General features: G+C 38.0%; 1 protein-coding gene across 1 annotated transcript; it reads right to left on the minus strand.

Moving 5' to 3' along the window:
* Positions 1–21: 21 nt before the first annotated feature.
* Positions 22–27,725, minus strand: RAB21 (RAB21, member RAS oncogene family). The gene is made up of 7 exons (XM_065887732.1): positions 27,576–27,725; positions 14,036–14,095; positions 12,956–13,063; positions 9,869–9,932; positions 3,497–3,551; positions 2,903–2,991; positions 22–164 (listed from the first exon to the last, which is right to left on the minus strand). The coding sequence occupies exons 1-7, from the start codon at positions 27,723–27,725 to the stop codon at positions 22–24; spliced, it is 669 nt and encodes a 222-aa protein (XP_065743804.1).
* Between the last annotated feature and the right edge of the window lie 80 nt (positions 27,726–27,805).

Here is a 27,805-nt window from a genome sequence, read left to right on the forward strand (position 1 = left end):
TTATTCCTTAGGGGTGAACAGTTATCCAGAAGAACAGCACCCTCCGCCACCGCTCTGGGCTTGAGGTTCATCATCAATAATTTGTACACCTCGCCTTGCAGCTCCTGGTTGACTGGAGCCATTGCCTTTTGCCCTTTCATCCACTTGTGCCGTTTCTATCATCCCTAAGAGAGGGAGAAAGCAGAAATTATTTAGGACCACAATTGGCGTTTTCTGTTTCTATAATTTCAGTTTACCACCATGATAGCTATTTCTGACTTTCAACCAACAAGGAAACTAGATAAAATTAATAGCAAGCGTACTTGTCCAGTTGTATAACAGCCACAGTGACATCACCAGAGAAAAAAAGTTTTTGATTTAAACAAATGACTGTATACAAGTGTCATCCTTAAGATTTTCCAAGTATACTTAGAAATACGTCAAAGAAGGTCAAATTGTTCCAAGTACAAGCAATATTTAGGGTACAAGATTTATTCTTCAGTAAGTCATGTAAACTTTTAACCAAATAACATTTGAAAGAACAAAAGAGTTTAAGATGAAAGAGGAAGAACAAAGCTGGAGGACTCACACTATCTGATTTAAAGATACAGTAGAAGTTGCTCGAATGATGACAGTGAGATACTGGTGATTGTGTGGTCCAGTACAATCTTTTCAAGAGACAGTACTGGAACTGGACATTTACGTGTAAAAAATAGAAGTTCAATCTATACTTCCCACCATATGAGAAAATTAACAAAAAATTAATTACAGACTTAAATATAAAACAAATTTCTAGAAGAAAACACAGGAGGAAATCTCTGTAGAAGAAAATCTTTATGACTTTGAGTTACCAAAGGTTTCTCATGTAAGACAAAAAAACATGACTCATACAGAAAACCTGATAAATCAGACCTCATTAAAATTTAGAACTTCAGCTCTTTGAGAGACAGTTAAGAAAAATGAGAATATAAGACACAGACTAGGAGTAAATAGTTGCAAAATACATATCTGAAAAGATGAGGAAAGAAAAGAGAGTCCTTAAAACAGAATAAGGTTTCTTAAACTTGGGTCCAGAGATTGCTCTTGAACAATGGTTTCCAAATTGAGGTATACGGGATAATCCACTGAGGTAAAATTAGAAAAACGTTCAATTTATTTTTCCTTAACCTTTCAAAATTTCTATTTTTTTAATGTATATTTTACAATATGGAAAATCATAAGTACTTATACATGTTCTATAATTTTTAAAATAAACGTATAGAGAATATTCAATTCTTTTATATAAAGATATGATATATAACATTTATAAGCCACTGATCTAGAACCTCAGTACTCAAAGTATGGTCTGAGTACTAGTGTCATTACCGCTTGGGTGCCTGTTAGTAAAGAGAAGCTCAGGCCCACATCAGACCCATTTTATCAAATTATGCATTTTAATAAGCTCTCCTAGTGACTGATATGTACAGCAGTGGTTCTCAAATTTTAGTATGCATCAGAATCATAACGAGGGGTTAAAACACAGATTCTGGGCACCACCTCCAGAGATTCTGATTCAGTAGGTTTGGGGTAAGGCCCAAGAATTTGCACTTCTAACATACTCTCAAGTGACGCTAATGCTGCTGATTACAGGACCACATTTAGAGAATTAATGCTCTAGAAGAATTATGAATGATCTTCAGGCTTACATAAAGCTGAAATTTACTTCGAAGTTTGTATATATGTACATTTTTTTAGAGCAAAAAACCATCTTTCTGAGGTCTATAACTATAAGGAATATAATTTGACAAAATCATTTCAATCCATTATTCTATAGACTAGGGTTTTCCTAAGTATAGTGTACATTCTATTGGTGATATGAGAAATGACTTTCAGATTGTATATAATAAACATTTTCCTTTCTCTTTTTTTAATATGGAAAAGCTCAAACATATATAAAAGTAGAAAGAAGAGCATAATGAAAATCTGTATGTCCATCACACAATTTCATCCATACCTGGCAATCATCCCTACCATTATTTTAAATCAAATCCCAGATACATAATTTTATTCATAAATTATTTTAATATGATCTCTAAAAGATAAAAACATTTTAAAAAATAATTCTTTTTTTAAGCATAACCACTACACAATAACCACGCCTAAAAAAATTTACAATAATTTCTTAATATCATCAATATCTGGTGAGTGTTCATATAGTCCCAATTGTTTCACAAATGTTCTTTTTCACTAGTTTGTCAAATTAGGATCCAAATAAGGTCCATCCACTGGAACAGGTTGTTACAACTCTTAAATCTGTTTTATTCTGTCCATTCCCCTTCCATTTTAATTTTTACTAGTAATGCATATATTTTAATATATATTTAGCGAATACTACACATAAGATTTCATAGCCATTGATTACTACTTGAAATAGGGCTAAAGAAGGTATTTAAGCTTCAAAAAATGAGTTAAAGATATTAAGTAAATAATAATACTGGTCGATGCGACAAATCATCAATATGGTCAAAATGGAAACTGTAAAACATCACCCCAGGGGCTTCCCTGGTGGCGCAGTGGTTAAGACTCCGCCTGCCAATGCAGGGGACACAGGTTCGAGCCCTGGTCCCAGAAGTTCCCACATGCTGCGGAGCAACTAAGCCTGTGCGCCACAACTACTGATCCTGTGCTCTAGAGCCCGCAAGCCACAACTACTGAAGCCCGTGCACCTAGAGCCCGTGCTCTACAACAAGAGAAGCCACCGTAATGAGAAGCCCATGCACTGCAATGAAGAGTAGCCCCCACCCGACGCAACTAGAGAAAGCCCGCGCGCAGCAACGAAGACCTAATGCAGCCAAAAATAAATAAATTAAATAAATAAATTAAAAACAAACAAACAATCACTGCAGAAATATTACCAATATTTTAAAAAGAGCCATATACCTACTTTTACAAAGGTCAAGAAAAAGTTCCTCAATCCCTTTGTTCTGTTTGGCTGAAGTATGATAATGTTTCGCTCCCACAGATTCTGCATACCTTAAAGAAAAGTAACATCAGTAATTGAAGTACAAATATGTTTCATGTTTTGTCATGACTGCTGTTTGAACTTTTTTTACAATAGCAATTTTAGTGACTTATTACTAATTAACCCAGGTTTAGTGAAATTAAGATTATATACCATTTGACGTTTCTATATATTGAATCAACTTTTAAATAAGAATAAAACAAGACTTTTATTCTAAGTTAATTTGCAACCCAAATACTTTAGTTTTTGTGACTCACTGACTATTTGGCCATGACGGTTTTCTTTTGCATCACTCTTAATACTTTTTACTGAAACCAGAAAGAGAAGTGAAAGTGGAATAACTTTAAATGTCACCAAAAGCCAGAAATTGCCAGTGTAAACTCGCTTCACTGAATCCACTAGCTCAATCTATATTAAGAGGTTTGAGTAATAACTAAATGGTAAAGTACATTGTGCAAAGAGGAAGACTTCTTACAGAGAGTGACTGAAGGAAGGAAGAGAAGGGATAACACTTACGATTCTGCTTCTTGAATGGAAACATGTCTCTCCTTCTCCAAGTCTATTTTATTACCTAATTTGAAAATGTAAATGCCAGTCTTTAATATTGATTCATTTTTATAATGAAATTAAGCCAATTCTAAATATACAATTGCCATTTTAATCATCTGGAAAAATAATACAAATCCCCACCAGACTTCTAAATGTCCTTCTAAATGTCCTGAAACTGTAAGGTTTCAGGACATTTGGATATGAGGATATGAGGGCTGATCATGACTGTCAAGGTGAATGCCTCAGCCTCCCTCAAATGGCTCAATGCACATCCCTCCTGAAGCTGCAGCCTCTGTCAGAGAAAATAACTTTTCCAAAGAGATAAGCACTATTTTTGATTTAGGGTATAAATGGGACTAAGATTCACTAGGGAATCCTAAGGATAAACCTATGAGTCTTAGCCAAGTGTAAATGGTCCCCAATCAATAATTATGGTTCATGAAAATATATTAGGCTAGCCTCTTGGATCCTAAGAATATTTTGGTTTTCTCGATGATATTAACTGGTTAAAGAAAGCATTAAAATATATGGCTTTTGAAGTACTTCACCACTGCAGGGGAAGAAACTACATTTGTTTTAAAAACATGAGACAACTTAGTATATGAACATCATGCAGATTTTAAATTACTGAAAATAAGTTTAGCTCTCCTTAAACAATGGAACCAAACTGAGATTATGCCATAAAGCCACCAGAACAAAAGTGTAGAAACTGCAAAATGCAGATTCCTTATTATATACAGGGTAGAGATTAAGGTAAGTAGGCTGGACAGAGTGCTAAAGGCAATGGAAATAACATAGAGAAAAGGGGAAAAATACCCTAAGAAAGGAAACTTTAAACAAATATTTTCATTTCTTCTATTATGACCTAAGGGGTAAAAAAGGAAACCTTGTAAATAAGGTCATTTTTTCTCAGGACCTTAGAGAGTCTAGAAGACAATTTCAGATAAAGTATTGAAGTAAGCACCCAATGAAAGATGAGATGCTTAGAACTGAGAGGTACAAGCCCAGAGGTTCTGTATATGAAGACCTCAAATAATCTGAGCACCTAATCACGAGCAGCTTTAAGCAATGATCTGACACCATAGCCTAAGGTTGAGGGAGGGAAGCAGACATACTAAAGCTCAGCTGGTACTAACAAATTCAGTAGTAAACTCTTCCTTCTTTGAACAGTTATCAGCCTATCTCAGCAAGAAGACACATATCAGTTCTGATTTGCCACATTATACTTTATCAATAAAATTTTAATTTGCTAAATATTACAACCAATCTATCCAACAGTCACCAGTGGAATAAGCTGTTTCATGCTATGAAGAATGCACAAAGCACCACCTAGTGGCAGGCAGCTCCAACAAATGGAGGCGCAAGATTCTGCCATTGTAAAAAGGTAAAACAGCCTCCTATAGATCAAAGGAGACTTTTGTTGCAATTAACTAAAACCCTATGAGTTGGTTTGTTAGAGCTTTAATGTCTCTTTTTTCAAAATCCACCATAATTACCAACATCTATTTTTGAAAACTGAGGATAGGGAAAGTAGACAATCACCTTGTTGCCTCACATGAATATTTGGGGAAAATTATTGACACTGCTTTATTATTTAACAGCATTTTAAACTTAACTAAACTTTAATAAAGCCAGTATTTTTTTGTTTTTGTTTTTTAATCTTTTGGCCATGCCACACGGCTTGCAGGATCTTAGTTCCCCAGCCAGGGATTGAACCCAGGCCACAGCAATGAAAACGCCAAGTCCTAAACAATGGACTGCCAGGGAGTTCCCTAAAACCAGTTATTATTAAAATGGCTAACTATTTTAATAACATAATTAATATTTTAAACAAAAAAAAATCCCTCTACTAAATAACTACTATTTCTTTGAACAATAAGTGCTCATAATGGATTAACAGCACAGACCAAGTCACAAAACTGCCTGTCAGTGACTGACACCTTTCCAAAATTCAAGACCTTTTTAGCTATGTTCTTTTAAAAGCAAGAGAGCTAAAGCTTGTGGTTGAGGCTCATATCTGTTTCAATACTACTGTGCAGCCACATTGGGAACTTTCTAATAGGCTTACAACACCTGAAAATAAGAATAACCACCAAAGTAAGCACCTACTTGAAAGTATAGTACAATAAAGGCTAGGGGGGAAAGCTGACGGAAGCTATTGGAGAGGAAAAGGCTATCCTGCTAAGAATACTAAAAATTTTATCTTCTTTAAAAATACCTATTTGAATTAAGAACATGGAAGGGATACACCCATTGCTAAGGGCAGATGGCCTAATAGCAATAAAGAGCTAGAACTTTATTTTGCTTAGACTGGATGTTGTGTGGCCTAGTGGAAAGAAATTTTTAAATCTGATCAAACTTGTTTTTAAGTCCTGGCGCATTTCAAAACTATAAGATTTGGGGCAAATTACTTAACCCCTTAGTCTCACTTTGTACAAATGTAGCTAATAAACTTTGCAAGGTTAATGTGAAAATAAGATATATGTAAAAAGTCTAGCACATAGGATGTGTTCAATAGAGTATTTTTCAGCCATCACAGGGAATGATCAAATGGAAAATGACAGTGAATGATCAAATGGAAAATCAATACTGTTATGAGAGAATTAAACTCATGATAATTAACACATTTCCTACCACAACCCTGGCTGGCTTCGGAAATCCCTTAACCACCCCTCCCCCAATTTAGTTCGGTTTGCTTCTGTGCTATCACAGCACACCCCCAACCCCTTGATAGCATGTATCATAATGTACAATAAGAGCTTGTTTTTCTCTCTCACCCTACATGATAAGCTCTGGAGAGACAAGGACCATATCTATTTTTTAACTTATTCACTACATTATTCTCAAAGCCTGGTACATAGCCAGCAATATACATTATTGGTTAAGTATATGGGCTTGAAGTAGCAGACAGACCCAAACGAAAATCCCAGGTCTATCTCTATATAGTATGTAGTTTGGGAAGTATCAAGCTCTCTAAGTCCATTTTCTCATGTGTAAAATGGAAATGGCAACAATGCCTTCTTGCCGTGTTGTCAGGAGGCTTAAATGAAATAAGTGTGTAGTTCTTAGAATAGTACCTGGCACTCAATAAGTGGTAACTATTATTAATAATAAATATTTGTTTAACATACAAATGTTAAGGACAGACTAGAAACAAAATACTCTATTAAACAGAGCAACCACAGCCAAGAGTGCTGATCAATGGATTAACTAAAACTAGAGGGAAAAGTCTGCTAGTAGAGTTCTCTCTTCCTGCTTTACACATTATCAGTGATTTAGATAAGGACCTAGAAGGTTCTGCATCTAACTTACACATGAAAAAGCTAGTAGATTATATATCAAACATAAACATTCAGAAACATATGACAAGTTGAAATTCCTACACTTAGGTTTAAATAATTTAGTTATGTAGGAAGATGGGGAAAGCCTGACAGAAGACCAATACTTATAAAAAAGGAATTCTGATTTTTGTTAACTATAATCTACATAAAAGAGAAATTGAGTTGACATGACTGCTAAAAAGTATATCCAATCTTGGGCAATGCTGGTAGAAGGACAGTAAGAAGATTTTAAAAAAGAGAGAGCTATGGTATACATTGAGTCAACAATGTTTGGATTCTAGTATTCATTTCAAGTGTAGGAGACACACTGATACACCGAAATAAACCTAGGAAAAAATAATCAGGATGATGAGGATGTCTGAAAGTTAGCCCAAACAGTTGAAAACCTAGGGAAGATTTTAGGTGAACCATCCAAGTAGGCTTCAAATGTTTGAAGGACTGTCTTGTGTAAAGGGAAAGGAACAAATATTTGTCATATGCCTACTCTATACCAAGTGTTTTCCAAATCATTATTTAGTCTTCATCACAATCCTATGAGGTAGTATTATTTTGAAGTTAGTTTTAAAACAGGAGAGAAAATAAACACTGAACATATATAGAATGAAATGAAAATCAAGACGTGGAAAAAATAATGCAGATGTCCATCAACAGCAAAAGGATAAACTGTGGAATATTCATAGAATTAAGTATTAGATAGCAAAGAGAGTAAAATGAAGTACAACTATATACAAGAACATAGAGGAATCTTGTAAACATAATGTAAAGCCAAAAAAACAGACAAAATAGCTCCCATACACATATGATCCTATTTTCTGAAATTCAGAACACAACCAGTCCCTGCAGTAAAAAGTCAGGATTATGTCTGGGGTGAGGAGAAGGCAACTGGGGTAGTGTTGGGATGAGAAAGGAGCACCAAAAAGAAAAAGAAAAAAAAGAAAGGGGGCTTCTACTGTACTGGTGGGGCTTCTAATGTACTGGTTACACAGATATGGTAACTTCGTGAAATTTTCCTTTTGTGGTAAATGGGCTCTCAAAATTCTTCCAACTCTGAATTACAAACAGAATTCCATGTCACACTTGCCAATGGAAAAGGGAGAGTGAGAGCTTTTTATACTTTATACAAAACATTAATAAACATTATACAACATGAAATGAGACGTATCTAACCCTACTTGGGGGCAGTAAGCTACCAGTTTCAATATTACCAAACCTTCTAAGAATATGAACATGAAGAATACAAAGTTTAAGTTAATTATCCTAAGTTTATTCACCCAGCTAATTTTTTTTTTTTTTTTGGCCATGCTGCGAGGCTTGTGGGATCCCTGGTCCCGGTAGCAGAGATTGAACCCGTGCCCCCCTGCAGTGGAAGTGCTTAGCACTAACCACTGGACCACCAGGGAATTCCCACCCAGCTAATTTTTTAAATGTTACTTTGTAACCTTGGTCAAGTAACAAGTTCTTGAGGCTTCTTTGACTTTCCTTTTTTCTTTCTTTTTTTTTTTTAAAGATTTTTTTTGATGTGGACCATTTTTAAAGCCTTTATTGAATTTGTTACAATATTGCCTCTATTTTATGTTTTGGTTTTTTGGCCCCAAGCCATGTGGGATCTTAGCTCCCCAACCAGGGAGGAACCCACAGCGCCTGCATTGGAAGGCGAAGTCTTAACCACTGGACTGCCAGGGAAATCCCTTCTTTGACTTTCTTAAGAATATGTTAGCTATGTTTCTTAGAATGTGTTACTTCCTTCCTCTCTTCTGAGAGATAACCAGAATCCCAAATCATCAAATCTTTAGTCATTCACCTACTGTGACCACTTCCACTCCCAGTAAGTCCAATATACCAGACAGACAAAAGCAGGCCAAACTCACTAATGACTAGCTGCAGCTTTGGTCCCAAACTCCTATGTGGTCTACGACTCCAGTGTTCTTGTTTGAAATATTCCCATCATCTAGCCTAACATCTAGCATCTAGACTAAAAAGCAGGCCAGATCAGCTCCTGTTCCTCTCCCAAAACTTGCACCCTGATCTGGACCTGTAAAGTTTACCAGTCTAATGGTGACAAAATGTAAGAAATGTAAACTCAGGTTAAAACAAAAAAATTCTTAAGGCTAAAAGCAGAATTTGCCCACGGTGACTACACCATTCTATGTCCTCCACTAAAACTACCCTGGTTTCTCCCAAGCCATTTATCAGTTACATAAAAAAGAAGAGAGAAAACAGCCTGAGGCTATTCATAAGGATTAATATCATAAGCAGAGGAGTCTGAATGACTCAATTTGAATCCCATCTCTGATAGCTGCATGATATTAAGCAAGTTATTAAGTATGTATCTCCAGGGCTCAGCTTCCTCTACAAAACCCTCATAGGGTTGTGAAGATTACATGAGATAATGTCCACTGAGTACACAGCATAGTGTCTGGAACACTTTATTGACCAATAATTAGCTGTTGTATCATAGAAATAATACTCTAAAGAAAAAGGAAACCAAAGACAAATGCCAGAAGTCCAAGAGTGAATTCTAGAGTTAGTTGTTTTACTTTACTTCTTAAGATATTTTTCCAGTCTAGTATATCATGATCTACTTACATCTTTGGAGTCACATTTGTTCTTAACTCAGAAATGGGTATAGTTAAATATACAGAACAAGAACACAGCTTAAGTCATTGATTTTAATTATATTGTAAAGTAGTTGCTGAACTCTTCTTTTCTAAAATAATCTTATGATGAAAAACCAAGGGTCAAGTTGAAGCAAGGCTGGGGGACTTGATGCCCTACATGTTTAGGGCTTCCCACTTGCTCCCCAAAATCATTCCTTGAAGTACAGATGTCTGAACCTCCTGAAAGATCACTTCCAAATCCCAAATTATACTAAAATATTAAATACTAAAATACCACTCTTCTTTTCTCATGTAACTTTAAAATGAAAATTACTGATTTACTATTGTTTAATAAAGTGTTAAGGAAATAAAGGACATTTTTTAAAAGTAATGATGCTTACCAACTATACATAAACAGATTTCATTTCCCAACATTTTCCGTAATTCTTTGACCCAGTTTTTAACCTGTGTACACAAAAGAGTAAATATTAAAACAAATCCTGTAACAATGACTACCATTACAACACCCCAAAACTCAACACTGTCAAAATACCTCAAAATTTGGTCTAACAGTCCATGTGTTTAGTTATTACTAGGAATGATTCACTGTAGGATCATTTATATCGCAAACCACACACACAAACATCCAATGGAAAGATTTCTCTCTATATCTACACATAAGAATAAACAGAAGCATCTCTAATTACAGACTTTCATAACTGCCCATAAATACAAGCAAAGCTGTTCACCAAAGCAAAAGCATGTCAATTCCAGCCTCTGATAATAGATGCTTATAGAGAATCACTTTGGACTTAAGAAAACATGGGCTTAATTAAAAATCTTTTGTAACCCAACTGGGTCACAAATAGAGGGCACAGGAGCTTCTGTGTCACACATTTAAAGGAAAACAAAATGTATATAGGTACCAAAAAGAGTAAAATAAAATTTCATCCTTTGGTGTAGGATAGGTTTCTTCAAGTTCAGCGCTACTGATATTTTGGCTCAGATAGTTCTTTGTTGCGAGGGACTGTCCTGTGCAATGTATGATGCTTAGCAGTATCCCTGGCTTCCTACCCACTAGATACCAGTTCCATCCTCCAGGTGGGACAATCAAAGATGTCTCTAGACATTGCTGCCCCCTGGTGGAGAGCCCCTGGTGCACAATGGCTCCAGTGGCAAACTGATTCTTCACTACGGATGGACGGATGGAGCAGAGTAGCAAGCACCGTGGGGAGTAAACTGAAATTAGGTTTTTTTTTTTTTTTTTTTTTAATGCTGGGCTTCCTTCCTTCCTTTCTTTCTTTCCCTCTCTCTCTCTTTTGCTGTGTCGGGTCTCAGTTGTGGCACACAGGCTCTTTGTTGCAGTGCGTGTGCTGTCTAGTTGTGGTGTGTGGGCTCCAGAGTGTGTGGGCTCAGTAGTTGCGGCGCTCGGGCTTAGTTGCCCCGCGGCATGTGGGATCTTAGTTCCCTGACCAGGGACTGAACCCACGTCCCCTGCATTAAAAGGTGGATTCTTAACCACTGGACCACCAGGGAAGTCCCTGAAATTAAGTAATCTTTTGAACTCATGATTTTAAATATATTGATTACCATAAAACAGGATAAAGAACCAACTTGGGATACCTACTTTCATTTTTGTGTAATGGAATTTAGTACATATGTAACCAAATGACACAGAACTTATATACCTTCCTAAAAAAAATACACACACATCTACAAATAACAAAAATTACATTAGATATGTGTGATAAGCATTTACTGTGCATATGTTCCTATGCACAAAGTAACAATAAGAAAAATCTGACAGTACTGGTATAAAATGTACATCCTCATCACTTCAAAGGAAACATGCCAGAATCCAATTATGTTATTACCCTACTCCCTGTACATATAGTATCACAACCTACTAAATCTAACCAATTTTTTAAAAATTTGTTATTCATCTGCAATCAGATCCCCCTCCACAGGCATCCTATTCATTACCCCCATACACTCTGTAATGAGTTAAAGATGGTCACCAGTTCTTTGCCAAGAGTATTTCCTCTCTCTTTGACTCTGGGCTAGCCTTGTAACTTGCTTTGACCAAGAGAATGTGGCAGAACTAATGCCATGCCAATTCCAGACTAAAGCCTTAGGAAGGTCAGGCAGCTACACTCTTGGGATCCAGCTGTCACATAAGAAGCTTTGGCTGGAATATGGAATAATGAGAGCATGTGGAGAGAGTACTGGAGAATGAGACACCAAATGGAGTGAGAGGCCATGTGGAGGAAAACCAGGCCCTCTTGGATGCAGGTTCCCACCCAGCCAAACCCCCAGTTCAATGCAGCTGCATGACTGACTCCACTGACACCACATGGAGCAGAGGACTTGCCCAGTCAACCCTTAAAACACCACGAGAAACAATATTTCATTGTTTTAAGTCACCAAATTTTGGGGGTTTTGTTATACAGCTGGAGATAACTGGTTACTTTTCAACCTAATAGACTCCACCTTCTTTTAAGCAATAAAATACTTACACCATTTCTTTTTATGCCAAAAGGGCAGGGAGGGATAACAAACAGCACCCCACATATATATCTTTTTAAAATGTCATTAAATCTGAAAGCTACCTATTGCCTCATTTTTCTACTCCTTGGACTAAGTTTTTCCACATGGCATTAATAATCCAAGGGCTAACTTGTACATCTGCTTCATCAGTTAAATACTAGGAAATAAAATAAAAACAAAAAACTAAAAAGGCAAGTAATTTCAACAAGTACAAACCTGTAACTCAAGGCAAGAAAAGTTTCTACCTTGGAAATTACCCCCTTTAGTTAAACATCCTTGACAAAGTTATTCCAAGAAGGGCTTTCAAAGAAAAGGTCAAATAAGTAACTAGTCACAATCCTAATTGTGATGAGAATTCAGAGGTAAGTTTAATGGTCACTCATTTTTGGTCCCAAACAACTATAAAAATTCTTTATTTTTGGTGAATGTTTAAAGAGGGGTTAAAAAAAAATGGAGGAGCTTTAAAACACTACCTAGATTGTCCTTTTAAAATTTATTTATATCCTCCAGGAAATTTAGTGAGAAGAAAGAGCTTAAACTTGATTTAGTTCTTCGTTTTCCTCCCCACAATTATGGAACCTGCCCATGCAGCCATACCAAGTTATCAGGTGGCCAGTGTGTATGAACCAAAAAAATGTATGTGATTTTTCTTTAATAGGGAGAAAAAAAGCCTCTATATTTTTCTGAAGCTTTACTTCACATTATTTCCCTTTCCTAATATCTGAGAAAGCCATGAAATAAACTATTAATAAATGATATCCATATTGTTAACATGAATTAAATACTCCATTAAAAAATATGAGTGGTCATCATTTATGCACAAACTATACTTTACCTTTAAAGCCAAGGCTAATCACATTAGTAAACAAAAGATGTTAATGCAGACTTGAAAAAATCAGTGTTGTTCTATTAAGTCATCTACCCATAAGTAAACAGAATACCTTCTGAAACGAATCTTCATCTGTTATATCATAAACTAAAATAGCTCCATTTGAATCTCTGTAGTAAATTGGACCCAATGCATGGAATCTCTCTTGACCTGCTGTATCCTAAATAAAGCAATAAACTCTTATTAGATCAGAAGAAAAAATACATCTGTTATTGTAACTACAGTGAACTTTCGTTTAATTGGAAAGTGGGGTATAAAGTTATAGATAACCCCAAAACACTGTTAAAAGAAACAAAACAGGTTACAAATAAAAATTTTAAGTCAAGTTATAATCAATATTTAATGTTTTACTGTTATATAAAGATTACTTCTCCCCTCCCCAACCTTCCTCTTCCTCAGCAATCTTCCCACCCTCACTAAAAAACCATTTCAGTTGCCAAAGGGTCAGAATGGGCCACAATGGCATTATAAGCCAGGAACAGGCCTTGCACTAAATTTAGGTTCTCCCCAGAGAGAGGAGACAAGGAGAAAGAGCATGCAGCAGGACCACCTGCCAACAGGTACACTACTGCATTATCCTCGCCCTACTCTCCACTGGCCATTCCCTTGGAGGATTAGAGTATGGAGATGGGGGGGAAAAGGCCAGGCAGGCTGTCCACCCCTTTCTCTGACATGGAATCCCTCTGAGTTGACCCTTCTCCAGCTAAAAAGTTATGATAGAACTATTCATGTATACAATTGTATGCAAGATAAAATTCTTAGCCAGATTTTAGGAAAAAAATGTTTATTAAAAGGTTTTGGGGCTTCCCTGGTGGCGCAGTGGTTGAGAGTCCGCCTGCCGATGCAGGGGACACGGGTTTGTGCCCCGGTCCGGGAAGATCCCACATGCCGTGGAGCGGCTGGGCCCGTGAGCCGTGGCCACTGAGCCTGCGCATCCGGAGCCTGTGCTCCGCAACAGGAGAGGCCACAACGGTGAGAGGCCCGTGTACCGCAAAAAAAAAAAAAAAAAAAGTATTTGGCTAAACTTCAGTTAACTAAAATAAATCCAGAAAATTTTGAGCCAATTAGTTATGAGAGAACCAGGAATAGGTACTCTAGGCCTTCACTCATACAGTTGAAAAGGTTAACTTACCCATATAGCAAGATTTACTCTTTTCCCACCAATATTTAACTTCTTTGTTAAGAATGATGCCTAAGAAAAGAGAGATATACATTAAACAATGTTTCACATAAAATAACATTTTTTATTTCCAAAACTACAGATGAATGAATCATATCAATATGAAATAAGTTATCTGGGAGAAAAAGTAATCACTGAGTTTTTATTAATGATTAAACATTATTTCCACTGAAGACAGAACATTATTTTTACTCTAATCTAAGAAAAAGATATTTTGTTTTATGAATACAAGTTATGAAAAGTACAAAAAAATGGGTAAATATGTTTTCTTAGTTTTTCCTCATTACAGCATTTTCTTCGCATTTAATTTGATGCCACCTACCTACTCATTATAGAAAGCGTCTAAGAGACTTCTAAGATGAGATAAAAGAAATGTTTACTGATAGTTAACTGTATGAATGCCATTATTATTGGAAATTTTCCTGCAATTATTTTATAATTCAATTATTTAAACTATATCTAATAATTGCCCTAGGTACTAATGTCACAGAAATGAAAGGAAATGGTTCCAGCTTTCAAGGAGCTTATAGTCCACTGCAGAAACTAAAATATAAAGAGAATTAAAATACCATGTGATAATCGTTAAAATGGACAGTCTTGCCAAGTATACTATAGGAAAATGCTGAGGAAGGAAGTGTAAAGCCTGCTTGGATAAGTCACAGAAGGCTTCAGAAAGAAGGTAATGATCTCCCCTTTAGGAGTAGTAGGGGTTTTTCCTGACAGATGGGTGAAGCCACCGAAGCCTGAAACACATAACTCCCCACCCTATGGGAAACTCCAAGTTGGTCTGGTGGACGCTAGAGATGAGACTACAAAGATAAGCAAAGGTTGAATTAATCGAAAAAAAAGTCCTGACTCCATATCTAAGCCTATGGACTTTACCTTGTGGGTCTCAATAAAACGTGTTCCAAGACACTAGACAAGTTTTTTGTTTTTTAATGTATACTACAGTCAGGTATATTTGGGGACTGCTGTATATTGCTCTATATCCCCTTTGTGCATTCACAGTACCCATTAGCACACTAAAATTCTGCCAAAAGGAAGGCTGACTAACTGCATTTATACAAGCATTTCCCAAACTCATTTGACTTCTTTTTCCCTAAAAAAACCCCTAACTCATCCAAAGGAGTGTTAGGAAATAATACTGTTGACAATGGATAATCAATGAAGGGTTTCTAAGCAGTGAGGACATATAAGATCTATATTTTAAGAGAATGAATACGATAGGAAGAAAGAACAGGACTAGACCTGGAAGACAGGAGTCTATTTTAAAGTTGGAAAGAAAAACATAAGGGGCCTGAACTAAGTGCATGAGGATAGAAAAGAGAAAAATGAATCAAGTAATTGAAGAGGGAATATAATCAGAAACCAGAGTCAGTTGACCTGTTTAAAATAGGAACAAAGAGCCAACTTCAAAGCTATGCAAAGACAGTCACATTTAAGTGTATATATATAGAAGAAAGTGCAGAGATGGAAAGTAACACAGATAAAAGGCTAGGATGGTGAATTATTACTGAAGGAGAAGGAACCTATATTTCAGGAAGGACTTTATGCTGTATGTATACCAAGGAAAATTAAAACTAAGAAAAGGCCACCAGATTTCGTGATTAACTAAGGAATCTACAGAGACACAAATGGCAGAGCTGAGATCAAATCCAGCAATGTCTGCCTTCAAAGCCCAAGCTACACTCAAGATATTTTACTAAATAAAACACAGGTTAGGGGCCTTCCCTGGTGGCACAGTGGTTAAGAATCCGCCTGCTAATGCAGGGGACACGGGTTCGAGCCCTGGTCCAGGAAAATCCCACATGCCGTGAAGCAACTAAGCCCGTGCGCTACAGCTACTGAGCCTGCGCTCTAGAGCCCATGAGCCACAACTACTGAAGCCCACGTGCCACAACTACTGAAGCCCGCGTGCCTAGAGCACGTGCTCCACAACAAGAGAAGCCACCCAATGAGAAGCCCATGCACCGCAATGAAGAGTAGCCCCCGCTCACAGCAACTAGAGAAAGCCCGCGTGCAATGAAGACCCAACGCAGCCAAAAAATAAGTAAATAAATAGAATAAATACATTTATTTTTTTAAAAAAAACAAAACACAGGTTATATAGAAAAGGGTATAAAATAAATTCAATGGCAAAATGACAAAGAAATAACTTGGAATATGAGAAGACCAAATACATGTTACGACAATAAATATGAATAAAGGACTATTTCCCACTCATAGCATAAGGGTGAAGAATATAAACTTTGAAGCAGAACTTTGGATTTGAATCTTAGCTTTGCCATTTATTAGCTGTATAATTTATTTGAATTCAACTATTTGTTCTGTTTCAATATCAATGTTATATAAAGAAGCTCAAAACCTGACTCCTATCCTAATATTTAATAGTAAGTAAACTTAAATGCCTCCCTCTCTTCTTTCAAACATATTTAAACTGATCTTCCCTCCAAAATCAGCTTTCCATTCCAACATTAGTATTTTGATCACATTCTCCAAGTCACTGAGGTTTAGAATCTTAGGAATATCATCACTGAATATTCTTCCTCCCCTATCATCCCATATTCTAAAAAAAACCTACCAAGCCTTGCTTTTATATTTCCTCTGGAGTTCTATGACCACCAGTCTCATATTATGTCATAATATAAATACCTTTGGTCTCACCTCACACTCTGGTTCTCTGGTCTACATGCTAAATTATCTTCCCAAAGCCTCCATGATTAAAAACAAACAAAAAAACATTATCATATCCATAGCTGAGCTCTCTAATAAGTTATCATTTTTAATAAGTATGCTTGAACTACATCCCTGCTGGCAGCTAATACCATAATAGCCTTTTTGTCATGAGTTTTGTGGGGATTTCTCAGCATTGGGGAGTGAATTATAGCTGGTAAAGCTCCATCATTTTCTTTCTACTATTCCCTCTGAAACTTACCATCACTCTCCCATGGTAAGTTCAGAGACAGTGTTAAGTCTCTCCTAAGGAACTACAGATGTATAAAACAATTTTATGGAAAGAGTGCTCATTACAGTGACGATTATTAAAAAAAAAAGAAAAAAGGAAAGAAGAAGAAAAAGACAATTACCTAAGTGTCCATCAATAGGCTATTTTTTAAAAATATACAAATATAGTCCATCCATACAGTGAGACACTACGCAGTCATTTCCACTACTATTGCTAATACTAGCTAACAGTTATTGAATGCTTACCTTCCACCAAGTACTGTGCTATGCACTTTTTACAAAATCATTCATAAGCTTCTCCTTTATAAAAGTCAGGGAGCCCTAATCTACAAATAAAAGTCTCAAAGCCTATCTTTGTATCTATGGACCTCCACCATTTGTCCACATCTATCTTCCCAAGAAAGCTTCCAGTATTTCTCTACTTACTCAGAAACTTTATACAGTCTATATTATACATTCCCTCCAATTCTGTTTGTTGATAAAATTCCTCTCTAATTTGGGCCTATTCTTTATCTGGATCTCACCTATCAAGACCAGTTCATGACCTACACTCTTCTTCCTTGAATTTTTAAGCTTTCTCATATGACCCAGACAACCCACAGTGAATTTCTCTATGCAGAAGAACTTTAGGGAACTTAATCTTGTAATATACAGCATATACCACCTTGTATTTTAAGTTAAGTTTTCATGAGCATAAGTCTTCTGTTAACTAGAGTACATATTTTTATTTATTTAACATTTTCACAGTGCTTATAATGAAATGGGCAGTGTTCTAAAAGCTTTTCCATATTAATTCACTTCTCGTAACACTCTGTGATTAGATATAATTATTATCCAAATATTACAGATGTGGAAACGAGACAAAGGAATGGTAAGTATATTGTCCAAGGTCACACAGCAAGTGACAGAGTAGGATTTGAAATGAAGGCAGTCTGGCTCCAGACATGACTCATAACCACTATGCTATGGTACCTCCCAGACTGAGATGTGAGCTAACACTTCTCTAATAGAGGGGGCAGGGGGAACCATAGTGCTGCCCACAGCGGACTTGCAAATGTTGTTACCGTAGATAAACATATCCACAATGTGACTCGTATAACTCAATTTACATAAAAGATGTGTTCCTAAAAGTTTCCTTATAAACCAAATTATTTTAACTCAAATATGTGATGCATTCGTAAAGCACATTACCATAGGGTCCCCACTGTATCGTTTTCTTCCTTCATAACAAAAAACTTAAGTCCCACTCTATGGAAAGAGTCCTTCTGTAATACAAATCATCTCATTTTACATAAACCCTAAGTTTTTAATATTTTATAGATATTTTCTTAAAGAACAAACATCTGTTTTAAAAACAAAAACAATTATATTTGAGAATAAAGCTGCAAGATTTTATGTAACATCAAGACAGCAGCAAGGGCTTCCCTGGTGGCGCAGTGGTTGAGAGTCCGCCTGCCGATGCAGGGCACGCGGGTTCGTGCCCCGGTCCGGGAGGATCCCGCGTGCTGCGGAGCGGCTGGGCCCGTGAGCCATGGCCGCTGAGCCTGCGCGTCCGGAGACTGTGCTCCGCGATGGGAGAGGTCACAGCGGCGAGAGGCCCGCGTGCCGCAAGAAAAAAAAAAAAAAAGACAGCAGCAAACGATCAAATGGTTGAAATCTGTTTTGGTCTTTTTTTCCTACTACCTCTATGACGCATACTTAATTTGGCCAGACTACTGAGATACCATTCATGGTTATATAATACTTACTCTGGGGCAGAGGTTCTTAATTCTGTTACATGGTAGTAAGAGTGGGAGGGAGGCATGATCACAGACTTCTTTGAGAATCTGATGAAAGCTATGAACCCACTCACTCTCAAGAAAACTGCTCATATAAAATTTTTTCCCCACACTTTCCCAAGGGATTTATAAATCCCTGGCAATATCTCAGTGAAGAACCCCATCTAGAAAGAGCAGGGGACAGTGGCATAAACAACGTCAATTCAAAGGTTCTAGGAATATGGGAAGGAAAAAAAATAGTACATACTGTGTGCCACCATGCTTTGGCTTTCTCATTTATTCTTTGTAACAACCTTGTGAAGTAGGTAATTAGCCCTATTTACAGTTGTGAACCTGAGATTTAAGGAAATACAGTGACTCACCCAAGGTCAGCCAACTTAGGTACTTCAGTGGGTGGAAGCCTGTCTGACTCCACAGTGCTTTTTCCATTGCACAAAGCTGCCTATTCCAGAACATACACACATTCTTATCTTGGCACTCCTCCACTTGGACACTAAGTGTTCCTGGACACCAACTCATCTCCCAGAATATTCTCAGGGTAGGCACAAAGTAATGAGGATCAAAGTAATGGTACATTTCCCACCTTACTCCTCCAAACCCGGAGTTACAGCACCACTATTTCTTCTAATTCCAATGATTTCATCTTCCAAACTTTAGGGGTACTGACAGACTTAACAATCTCATTAGACATCTGTCATCTGCACCTGATGCTTATTTACCCAACATCTTAACTGAAATCACAGTGAATATTTTTTTAATCACTATTAAAAAAATAAGATTATAGGAGAGATAAAATAAGAACAAAGTACACTTGCCAAATGAAAGTCTTTTCATAACTTGTTTCATCAATGTTTTTTTGTCTGTTTTTGTTAGCCAGATCACTTGTTCTTGCTCATCACTGGCAAAGCAAAATACCTAATGCAGCACAGTAACTGATTGTGGACAAATACTTTACTGTCTTTATCTAAGTTCAATAGACTTTCATTAATAATATGTGTGTTTAACTCTTCGAGGAAAACATAGGAAGAACAGTCTTTGACATAAACCACAGCAAGATCTTTCTTGATCCACCTCCTAGAGTAATGGAAATAAAAACAAAAATAAACAAATGGGACCTAATGAAACTTCAAAGCTTTTGCACAGCAAAGGAAACCATAAACAAGACGAAAAGACACCCCTCAGAATGGGAGAAAATATTTGCAAACGAATCAACGGACAAAGGATTAATATCCAAAATATATAAACAGCTCATGCAGCTCAATATTAAAGAAACAAACAGCGCTTCCCTGGTGGCACAGCGGTTGAGAGTCCGCCTGCCAATGCAGGGGACACGGGTTCGTGCCCCAGTCCGGGAGGATCCCACATGCCGCGGAGCGGCTGGGCCCGTGAGCCATGGCTGCTGAGCCTGCGAATCCAGAGCCTGTGCTCCGCAACGGGAGGGGCCCCAACAGTGAGAGGCCCGCATACCGCAAGAAAAAAAAAAAAGAAACAACGCAATCCAAAAATGGGCAGAAGACCTAAATAGACATTTCTCCAAAGAAGACGTACAGATGGCCAAGAAGCACATGAAAAGCTGCTCAACATCACTAATTATTAGATACATGCAAATCAAAACTACAATGAGGTATCACCTCACACCACTTAGAATGGGCATCATCAGAAAATCTACAAACAACAAATGCTGGAGAGGGTGTGGAGAAAGGGAACCCTCTTGCACTGCTGGTGGGAATGTAAATTGATACAGCCACTATGGAGAACAGTATGGAGGTTCCTTAAAAAACTAAAAATAGAACTACCATACAACCCAGCGATCCCACTACTGGGCATATACCGTGAGAAAACCATGATTCAAAAAGACACATGCGCCCCAATGTTCACTGCAGCACTATTTACAATAGCCAGGTCCTGGAAGTAACCTAAGTGTCCATCAACAGACAAATGGATAAAGAAGATGTGGCACATATATACAATGGAATATTACTCAGTCCTAAAAAGGAACGAAATTGAGTCATTTGTTGAGACGTGGACGGATCTACAGACTGTCATACAGAGTGAAGTAACTCAGAAAGAGAAAAACAAATATCGTATATTCACACATGTATCTGGAACCTAGAAAAGTGGTACAGATGAACCGGTTTGCAGGATGAGAATTGAGACACAGCAATGCAGAGAAAACACATGTGGAAACCAAGGGGGAAAAGCGGCAGTGGGGTGGGGATGGTGGTGTGCTGAATTGGGCGATGGGGATTGACATGTGTACACTGATGTGTATAAAATTGATGACTAGTAAGAACCTGCAGTATGAAAAAAAAAATAATATGTGTGTATATAATTAATCAGTTATATTATTTTTGCTACAGTTACTAACATTGTTTCAGGTTTAAGTATTTAAAGTATCTATTGGGAGTTCCCTGGAAGTCCAGTGGTTAGAACTTGGCGCTTTCCCTGCCGTGGCCTGGGTTCAATCCCTGGTCAGGGAACTAAGATCCCGCGAACAGGAAAAAAAAGAAAAAAGTATCTATTAACTACTTTCAACTTAAGACATGGACATGAAAAGATTCAGCAAGATAATTCATAAAATTAGTCCTCTGTAGTAAGGCAATAAAAATTAGCTATCAAAAAACTAAGATGGGGGCTTCCCTGGTGGCGCAGTGGTTGAGAGTCTGCCTGCCGATGCAGGGGACACGGGTTCGTGCCCCGGTCTGGGAAGATCCCACATGCCGCGGAGCAGCTGGGCCCGTGAGCCATGGCCGCTGAGCCTGCACGTCCGGAGCCTGTGCTCCACAACGGGAGAGGCCACAACAGTGAGAGGCCCACGTACCGCAAAAAAAAGAAAAGAAAAGAAAAGAAAGAAAACCAAGCTGGGTGCTTGAATACTTCATTTCTTGTCCTTTGCTTCTAAAAAGGGGTATTATAATCAGTTTAGAGTCCAAGTAAATACTTTGAAAAGGAGAGTCAAAAAATCACTTCTAAGGACTGGCTCAAAACACAAAGCAGAAAACAGCAGTCAGATATAGAATATTTATATATTAGGAGTTCAAAGCCATAACTCAGAAAAACTCTTCTTAAAAAAAAAAATCATCCACCCTTCTATAGCCCACATACTCTAGTAAAAATACTAAGGGAAAAAGGAAAGATTTCAACTACTGTATTTTATGAAGATATTGTAATTAAATTGGCTGAATCAACAGTAAAGTGGCTTCAAGAACTACTTAGAAGATACTTCAGACATTCAAAACATTAATCTTACAAATAAGATTTGTAAGGAAATTAAGATTCCTAGACCAGGGGACTGTGACACCAAGTATAAAACCAACTGCTAGAACCTGAATGCCAAGTGTTGCTCAGGAGGTTAAGGTGTATGGAAGAAAAAAAAAGTAGTTGACCTAGCTTAAGAAAAAATGGTACACCATTACTATATGTGGGACCTCAGAAATCTAATCCAAGTCTTAGTTTCCTCATTTGCCAAACTGTTAGCATACTATCTGTATTCCCAGCCAACTTTACAGCACTGCTTTGCTAATCAAATGACAGGCACCTACCCTAGACTTCAGGAGGCAGATAGGTGGAATTCCAGTTAGAATTCTAAAAGGGAAGATGATTTATGGTTCTGATTATAAAGAAAGTTACTTTTACACAGGAGACTAGTTGAAAGTGATAGAAGACATTTAAATTAGAATGCATAATCTTACAATAAGGGGAAAAAGAGAATTCAGCTAAAGAAAAGGAAGTGATCACCCAGAAGCACAAATATAGAGAGAGAAACCAAAGACAATAGAAATGGCACTAGCATTTAAGAATAAAGAAAGCTAACAGCTGGTTAAAGTACCTTACTCATCTTTATTTTATTTATTTTACTGGTGACGGTACTATAATTTTAATTAATTACATATTAAATGTTAAAAAATGGAACTGAGGAGGGAATTCCTTATTTATATTAAAAGGTAAGTTACCAAAAATTCTATTCTTTTTTTTTAACATCTTTATTGGACGTTACTCATCTTTATATTCCCCCGTTGGCACAATGTGTGACATGTAACAGGTATGAAATAAACAATTCTTGAATTTGACTGCTTAGGTTCAGCAGCTAATTCCAGAGAAAAATCAGTAAGCCCCTCACTCCAACTGTCTTTCTTGTCTCTGTCAAGTTTAACATAACCCCAAACCAATGAGAAAATCACATAAGAAAGCTTTGAGGACTCTACATAAGATCAAGTTTTCTTTGTAAGCAAGGTAAAGGATCTTGAGTTCTCAGAGAGCTCACCTACAACATTACTTCATAATTATCAGTAACCTAGGAGGACGTCTGCAAAAAGGGAGCAGTACTAAAACACCAAAGCATAGCAAATGTCACAATTTTCAAAACAGAAGTGACTTTCCATAAATGTTAATCCCAGACAAAACTGTAGAATGGATAATAAACAAATACATATGTATGCATAAAAATATAAAATGTAGCAGTCCCTCAGACCACATGCATTCTCAAAATAATTCATGTCAAATTAACCCCACTACCTTTTCGACTGGGTTACTATGAAAGAAACCAACACAAACTAAGCACCATCTATTCATCAAACAGCAACAGCAAACATTCCTTAAACAAACACTGTGCCAGGAGGTTTAAATACTATGGCTCTCTAATCCACATAAAAATCCTATGAGTGAGAGTCTCCCATTTCATGGATAAAGAGCCAGCTACAAACAGTAGAATAATCTGCCAAAATCATGACGGCTAAAAATCAGGAGCCAAAAATTCAAACTAACTTCAAAGTCCTGTCCCTTTTTACTACATCATATGGCCTCCTAATGCAGAAAAAACAATGTATCTTGTTCTTTTCCAAGCATTTGACAAAGTATCTCATGATATCCCCTATGGGCAAGATTGATGTAGCTAGGGCAAAAAAAGTTAGATTTGTAACGCTGGAGTAGCCATTTTCATTAAAGGCTTCTTGTCCACTAGGTAGCAGCCCACAACAGTCAGTCTTGTTTCCTGTTTCTATTACCATTAATATGTATAACACTCCATTTATAACTGTTTCTCAGTCAAGAGGAAAGAGGACTGTGGCCTGTGCATGGTCTGGAAAAAGCCCCACCCTAAGATTCTGCATATTTAAAGAGAAATATACCTCTGGTCACATGTCACTGGACTATAGTGAGACTTGTGAAGAGCTTTGTACTTGGCCCTCTCTCTCCCCTTTCTTTCAGAGTCTGTTAATGACTGATGAGAACACTGAAGACATTCTTACCAAATCTTCAGGTGACAAAGTTAAAATGAGTAGCTAATCCAGCAGTAGAGACCATGCCTTATTTTTCTTTGCATGTCCAGGACCCAACCTGATGGCTGACCCACAGGAGCTCCATCAATGTTTCTTGAATTACAAAATCAAAATTCAAAAGGATATTAACAGACACTAACCACTGGAGCAAGTTTATCAAAGCCAACTTTAATGGATCAAATTCATTAGGGAAAAAAAGATTTAACTACAAAATCAAAGGAAAATGAACAAATGTAAAGTCAGTCTTTCTTCTTTCCTCCCTCCCTCCCTCCCTCCCTTCCTTCCTCCCTCCCTTCCTTCCTTCCTCCCTCCCTCCCTCTGTCTCTTTTTTTCAGCAAATAAGTATAAGACAGCAGGCCCAATATTAATCAATGGGACAGCTGCCCAAAAGCTCAAAGAATCTTTTCTGTAATACTTCAGTATTAGAAAAGGATTCTCCACAGGGGAGGTGATAGTGCACTTCTTTGCACAGATCAAACCACACTTGGAATCATTTCTACAGCTGAAGGCATCATATTTTAAGAAAAGTGGACAATGATTAGTGAAATGTCTAGAAGAGATGTCAAAATAGTGATACGATTTAGAACAATGTTATAGGAGATCCACTAAAAGGAACCAGAGCTGTTTACCCAAAAGAAGACAAGACTCAAGGGGATGTAATAGCCATCTTCAACTATCAGAAGGGATGCCATGTATGACTAAGATTCAGAGAGCAGGGAAAGAGATTTTGTCTCTAGACGCAGAAAAATGAATTGGAAAGTAGACCTGTCCAAAAATGAAATGTGCCACCTCAGGACATAGAGTTTTCCACCTTCTATAACAGTTCATCTCACCTCCAAGATGTTCAGACTAAAGTAGACAATCACTTGACTGAAATATTAAACAAAAGACTGAATTAGTGGGCTTCCCTGGTGGTGCAGTGGTTGCGAGTCTGCTTGCCAATGCAGGGGACACAGGTTCGTGCCCCGGTCCGGGAAGATCCCATGTGCCGCGGAGCGGCTATGCCCGTGAGCCACGGCCGCTGAGCCTGCGCGTCCGGAGCCTGCGCTCCGCAACGGGAGAGGCCACAACAGTGAGAGGCCCGCGTACCGAAAAAAAAAAAAAAAAAAAAAAAAAAAGACTGAATTAGTGAACCATAAATTATCTTGGGTTCCTCTCAGTCTTTAAAATAGGAATGCATGAGAGTGTACTTTGCAAGGCATAAAATATTTTACAAAGATAGGTAGTAGGTAGTTCCGCTGACAAGAAAAAAGAGAAACTCTTCCCCTCATATCTCATGATGCATTAGCTCCTCTCCATCTGGAAATGAAAGGCATACAAGACTGTGTCTTATGGGTCTGACAGAAGTCAAATTTCTCTGAAAACATTATTTAAAAAGATGAAATGAACTGATATCTAAGAGAAGGAGATTGAATATAATGCTGTTTCCATACATTGGTATGGGAAAATCCTCAATTCTGGAACATAATCCAGATACCGTTTGTGATGACAGTTATATGCTATGCTTTTGATACTAGAGATCTACCATAACTTCATTCTCTCCTATGTATCAATAGATTTCAGTGGTTTCCTCTCAGATATTTAAAATCTTTAGCCAGCTTTTAGCTTCGAGGATGTTTTTGGAATGTATAATGAAAGTGTAATTTTTAGGTTGAAGGGCTAAATTATCTTTAAAAAAATTAAGAGCTCAGTTACAATGGTCTTCTCTTTTCTCTAAGGTCTGTAGCACAAAAGAAACCACTAAGGGGTGGTTTACCAATATCCAGAGATAGTGTGACTTATTGCTCAAAATCTGAAGTCATAACTAGATTCAAATTTCAGCTTGGGCACCAAGACTTGTGGCAATAAGATAGCCAGCAAATTACTCAACTTAACCACGCCTGTTTCATCACCTGTAAAATGAGGTTAATAAAACTATCCACCTCAAAGGCTGTCATAAGAACTAAAAGACAGAAGAAAAGTAAAATACTCATCACAGTAAGAACTCACTAAATGTTAGCTATTGTTATTACTTTACCTAAATGAATTTCTAAATTTCCAACTGAGCATAGGTGTTTACCCTAAGAATTTCCTTGATCTCACTAATAACACTCAACGGTAATTATCAAAATTGTGTTAAGTGACCTTGTATAAGAATGTAGGGGGAAAATGCAGGTTCCTGACATTCACTTTTTCAGATAGTATGCTTTATATAGGAGTAAAAATAGAACATGGAATCAGAACCAGAGCATCTTTGTAAATTCTAGACTCAGTGGTTTAATAATAGCATCAAACATCAAATGTCACAACAATCAGGAGACTGTGCATTCTATTAAATAGTGTCCATGTACTTACACAATCACTAATTAAGATCTACTGTGCAATTTAGGGTAATAATAATCATGGAGAGCTTACACTGGACCAGCTCCTAAGTGCTTTTATGTATATCTGTCCTGACAACCCAATGAACTAGATACTATTATTATGGCCATTTTAACAGATGAAGAAACTTAGGCACAGACAGGTTAATTAACTCGGCCAAGATCACACAGCTAGTTTAAACGGATGGAGGTGCGATATGAACCTAGACAATCAGGCTCAAAAATTCATTAGACTTGACTGCCTCTGACTGAATTATCAAGGCAGATTCGCTGTATATTTCTTCTAATACGTGAAAACTGATTTCTTTGGAAGAGGGGGAGACTCCAACGACCTCAAAGGCCTGACTTCACACCCAATTAATGATTACATTTTAACACTTTTCTGACTAACAATCACGTATCTGCAGGTGAAAGCCGGTCCTACATTACAAGCAAAGAAAATAAATAGCAGCAGCAGCTAAGCTGTTAGTTTGAGGACCAACTGTTGGCCAGTATTCACATAACGTTTCCATGTGAATATGGGTCGACCCACATCGCCGAATATGTGACCCACAAGTCAGCAATGGAACTGCGTAACCCACACGGGCAAGCGGTCATTTCAAAAACCCTCCGGAGAGGAATGTCTTGCCAATCAGCACGTTACTCGAAGACAGGACAAAATGGAACTTGCACAAACACTTAGTCATCAGTAAGCGCTGAAGTTACAAATCATCTAGTTAGCAAAATCAAATCCGCAGCTAAATTCCTAATTCCGAAAGAAAGAAAAAGGGCTGACACTCGGTTGACTGACTGTAGGGTGAAGGCACCTAGGGCCCAAGCGGAAGCAAATCAAAGGGGAAACACTAGCGCACCGATGGGGATTCCACGACACGCGCTGCCACACTGGGGACTTTTCAGGGCCCTTCCACTCCCCTCCCAACAGCCTGTCCTTACGTGTCCAGGCTGCCCCGACCACGCGTGTTCCCAGGGCGAATTCGGAAAGGCAATCTGAACGCGAAGGTGATAGGCCTGAGATGTGAGAGCCCACACCCAGACGACGGCGGCAGCAAAGTCCTCAGAGACCCGGAGGAGTAGGGGCCCCGAGGCGCCACCTCCCGCTCCCCGGGGCCCGCACCTGCAGAGTGGTGATGTGCTTGTCGTTGAACTTGTTCTCGCAGTAGCGCAGCACCAGCGACGTCTTTCCCACGCAGCCTTCCCCCAGCAGCACCACCTTGAACGAGTAGGCTCGCCCGGCCGCCGCCCCGCCGCCGCCGGCCGCAGCCATCCCGTCGCGTGCCCGCCGCCGGAGCCCTAGAGCCGCGCCGAGCTCTCCACAGCCGCCGCAGCGCCTTCACAGCCGCGGCC

The sequence above is a fragment of the Phocoena phocoena genome, chromosome 11 (assembly GCF_963924675.1).
Source record: "Phocoena phocoena chromosome 11, mPhoPho1.1, whole genome shotgun sequence".
In the NCBI taxonomy this organism is placed as follows: Eukaryota; Metazoa; Chordata; class Mammalia; order Artiodactyla; family Phocoenidae; genus Phocoena; species Phocoena phocoena.

Bases quoted from the DNA above. Each gene is read 5' to 3' on its own strand.
- RAB21 (XM_065887732.1), bottom strand. From the start codon at position 27,725: ATGGCTGCGGCCGGCGGCGGCGGGGCGGCGGCCGGGCGAGCCTACTCG. The intron at 14,096-27,575 runs GTGCGGGCCCCG...CTCTTTTCTTAG, and splicing joins AGCACATCACCACTCTGCAG to GCATCATTCTTAACAAAGAA. The intron at 3,552-9,868 runs GTAAGCATCATT...TTTTCAAATTAG, and splicing joins AATCTGTTTATGTATAGTTG to GTAATAAAATAGACTTGGAG.